The sequence below is a fragment of the Corvus brachyrhynchos genome, unplaced genomic scaffold (assembly GCF_000691975.1).
Source record: "Corvus brachyrhynchos isolate BGI_N302 unplaced genomic scaffold, ASM69197v1 scaffold398, whole genome shotgun sequence".
NCBI lineage: Eukaryota > Metazoa > Chordata > Aves > Passeriformes > Corvidae > Corvus > Corvus brachyrhynchos.
In genome coordinates this window covers 2,860,254-2,863,576 of record NW_008239780.1, presented here as the reverse complement: position 1 = coordinate 2,863,576, position 3,323 = coordinate 2,860,254, and the positions used below count along the sequence as shown (strand labels likewise).

The window sequence follows — 3,323 nt, the reverse complement described above, 5'->3', positions numbered from 1 at the left end:
TCGGCATCTTCCAGGGAAAGGGGCATCTCTTAGTGTGACCCCGGACACTGAGCGCTGGAGCGTGTCCAGAGAAGGGCAGCAGAGCAGCTGAAGGGTCTGGAGCACAAGTCTGATGAGAAGCAGCTGGTGGAGCTGGGCTTGTTTAGCCTGGAGAAAAGGAGGCTTAGTGGGGACCTTATCTCTTTCTGAAAGGAGGTTGTAGTGAGGTGGGGATCAGCCTCTTCTGGGCAACCAGCGATAGTACAAGGGGAAATAGCCTCGAGTTGTGCTAAGGGAGACTCAGGCTGGATATTAGGAAAAATTTCCTCACTGCAAGAGTGCTTAAGAACGAACATAGTGGAGTCACCATGCCTGGAAGTGTTCAAAAAATGAGCGCGTGTGGCACTTGGCAGTATGGTTTAGTGTGCATGGTGGTATTCAGTCAGAGGCTGGATATAATCTCGGAGGAATTTTCCAATGGTAATGATTCAGCACATCACCAGCCAGTCGAGGGAGGTGGTTGTCCTTCTCTGCTCCGTGCTGGTGTGGCCCCATCTCAAGTCCTGGATGTGGCACTTGGTGCCATGGTTTAGTTGAGGTGTTAGGGCACGGGTTGGACTCGATGATCTTAGAGGTCTCTTCCAACCGGGTGATTCTGTGATTTTGGGCAGTCTTTGAGAATGGACAGGGAAAACTTCAGTATGTCCTAACTACCCAGAGAGGTATCAAATTGCATTAAAAATTGAGTTGGAAAGAGTAATTACAAAGGAGTTCGTAGACATGGTGCATTGACTTGTTTTTATTGCATATTAGGGTCGACCAGGACCGATTGGGCTTCCAGGACCAATAGGAGCACCTGGATTTACTGGGCCAGAAGGTTTGCCTGGAGCAAAAGGTGAGAGAGGAGCAGTGGGCCCTCCTGGACCAGCTGGACAGAAAGGTGACAAGGTAGGCTCAATGGTGATTTTTCTGGCTCTGCAATAGTTCTATGGCCTTCTATATATTTTTGAGTGAATAAAGATAATCTTGGGCTATCTGTCCAGGGGTAAAAACACAATGGTATTTCAACAGAATCTTTAGAGAATTGTCTGTATTTATTTTGGAATGAGAATACAGATGCTAAAGCTGCTAACTGTGTAGCCATCCTGGTAGGTGAACCACAGCCAAATGAGTATTGCTGTTGCAAGTAGTCTGTCTCTTCACATGCCCAGGGGAAGGTGAGTTTTATTCACACTTTATTCAGGGAGACACAGAGCTGGTTCCTGTGTAGAGGATCCTGGGTTGGTGTCTAGAAAAGCAAAATGAATGGGTACTAAACAAAATCTGCAGTCCAGTTTTGCAGGTGCAAAGTTATTTCTAACAAAAAGAATATGATAAATCATGCCATAATAAATGGAATAGCCCATAAGGTGTAGGTGTCAATGAATGCAATGTGCAAGATTGGAAGCAATTTCTTTGTACTGAAAAAAATCCATTTACTCCAGAACTGTTTCTATCCCCTGAAATGATACATATGCAATACCAACATGCCATAAGATTCTCTTCATCCCTTTTGGGAGCAATATACTTTACCTTTCCAAAGCAAGAACAATTTAGACTGGGTATTCTGCTTATCAGTCTGTTATGCTACTATCCAGAGCAGAGCAACAAAGTGTGGTAATTACTTGCAGCTTGGGCAGTCTGAACTTAATGCAGTGGTCTGCATATCTCTGGAGGTCCTATCCAAGTATAGACAGAAAAATATGTAAGTCTTGTTGAAACTCTTGGAAAGTCAAGGGTTAAGTTTATAGCAGATTGTTTATTTTCTTGACATCTTGTTTTCTCCAGATGTGCAGTAGGAGATTATATTTTTACTTTAAATTGCCTGATTAAAACATTCCTGAAGCACTCATTTGGCGTCCAGTCAAACTCAGATGCTTAGTTCCTATCTTCACTGACCCCTGTGATCAGAGAGAATCTGCATGAGATAGTTTGCTCCTTTTGATTTTGAAAGCAGAAGTCCAAGACTGAAAAACATCTCACAGGTAACTGAAATATACAGACCGATGAAGTGAAATATAATGTGTACTCTCTTTCTTCAGGGTCCAATGGGAGTTCCCGGATTTCAGGGCATCAACGGGATCCCAGTAAGTTTGCATATGTAAATATAAATCACCAGAATGTTAAACACAACCAAAAGCACCTGAACATGATAAGACTGTCTTAGCACATGCATAGTGTACCTTGAAATTGCTTGCTTCTCTCTGGAGGAAAATAGCCGTGTTTGTTAATCTACCTGGTGATTCCATGCTGTTTTGTAAGATAATAGGAAGTTGGTACATATCAGAAAGTGAGCCTGAGCTACATGGGGATCATTTGCATAATTGATTAGCTTTTCTTTCAGCACCATGGTCCCTCAGCACTGTCTAGAAAACACTGTATCATAAACCCATAGACCTGCAGAATTGAAAGGGACTTCAGGGAGTCAAACAGGCATGATCAGCTGTGCTACAGGCCATTTTCAGCATGTGTTTCTTAACCAATTCTTAAAACCTTGTGATGGTGGAGACTAACTTCTCTATTAGAAAAGCTTTGCTAAAACCTAACTTCAGTCTTTCTTTCTCCAGTTTAAAGCTCTTAGTTCTTATGTTACTGATCAGGGACACAGTGAGAAGATTGTTCACTTTTACTTTGTAGTAGCCTTCTTGTATGTGATAGCTGTTACCAGGTCTCCCTCAATCATCTTTTGCTGTGACATGAATGAAAATAGTGATGAGATAATCCTTACTTCTCTTCTAGGTTCTAGTCCTGGTTTAGATCAGGTGACAGGCAGGTAACCACTTTCCCTGACCATCAGGAACTTTTGGTTTCTTTCATTCTTTAGAACTTTACATTCTAGTGAGAGTTTACTAAAAATTATGTGCCTAGAGTGTTTTGGCCAGCTTTCTTTTGCTTTGGTTTCTCCAGTGATTTTTGTGAAGACATCTAGCTGTATCTCAGGGGAACTTTGACTGGATCACCTTTAGAAGTTGCCCCAAACTTTCTTCCTCTTTCTACGCTATTTGGCTCATCCTGCTTTCTCCTTCTGATACTAGAATTATTTTTATTTTTTTGATGGCATTTTTCCATCCTGTGTATCACTCATACTCTTTCTCATCTTCCCTGCTTTCTCAGCTGGCCAGGAACTCCAACAGTTGAGCTCTGTTTTCTTACTTCCTATCAAAAACTGAATTGTTGTGATAGATTGGCTGAAAATGCACAGTTGGCCTTGTAAATGAGCTTGTTTGATTTCCAGTTCCTTCCTGGCCCTTGTCCTTCACTCCCCCTCTGCTCATCCTTGCCTGTTTTCTCTCCTGCTCTGCTCC

The 3,323-nt window shown here is 42.4% G+C and overlaps 1 protein-coding gene across 2 annotated transcripts in view; it reads left to right on the top strand.

Moving 5' to 3' along the window:
* The first annotated feature begins 821 nt into the window (after nucleotides 1-821).
* Nucleotides 822-3,323, top strand: part of COL4A6 (collagen type IV alpha 6 chain) — a 43,572-nt gene continuing 41,070 nt past the window's right edge. For both annotated transcript variants that reach the window (XM_017743142.1, XM_017743141.1), the window contains exons 1-2: nucleotides 822-927; nucleotides 2,061-2,105. In XM_017743142.1, coding sequence (XP_017598631.1) covers nucleotides 2,067-2,105 — 39 coding nt within the window. In that variant the 5' untranslated portion in view covers nucleotides 822-927; nucleotides 2,061-2,066. The remainder of the gene's footprint in view (nucleotides 928-2,060; nucleotides 2,106-3,323) is intronic.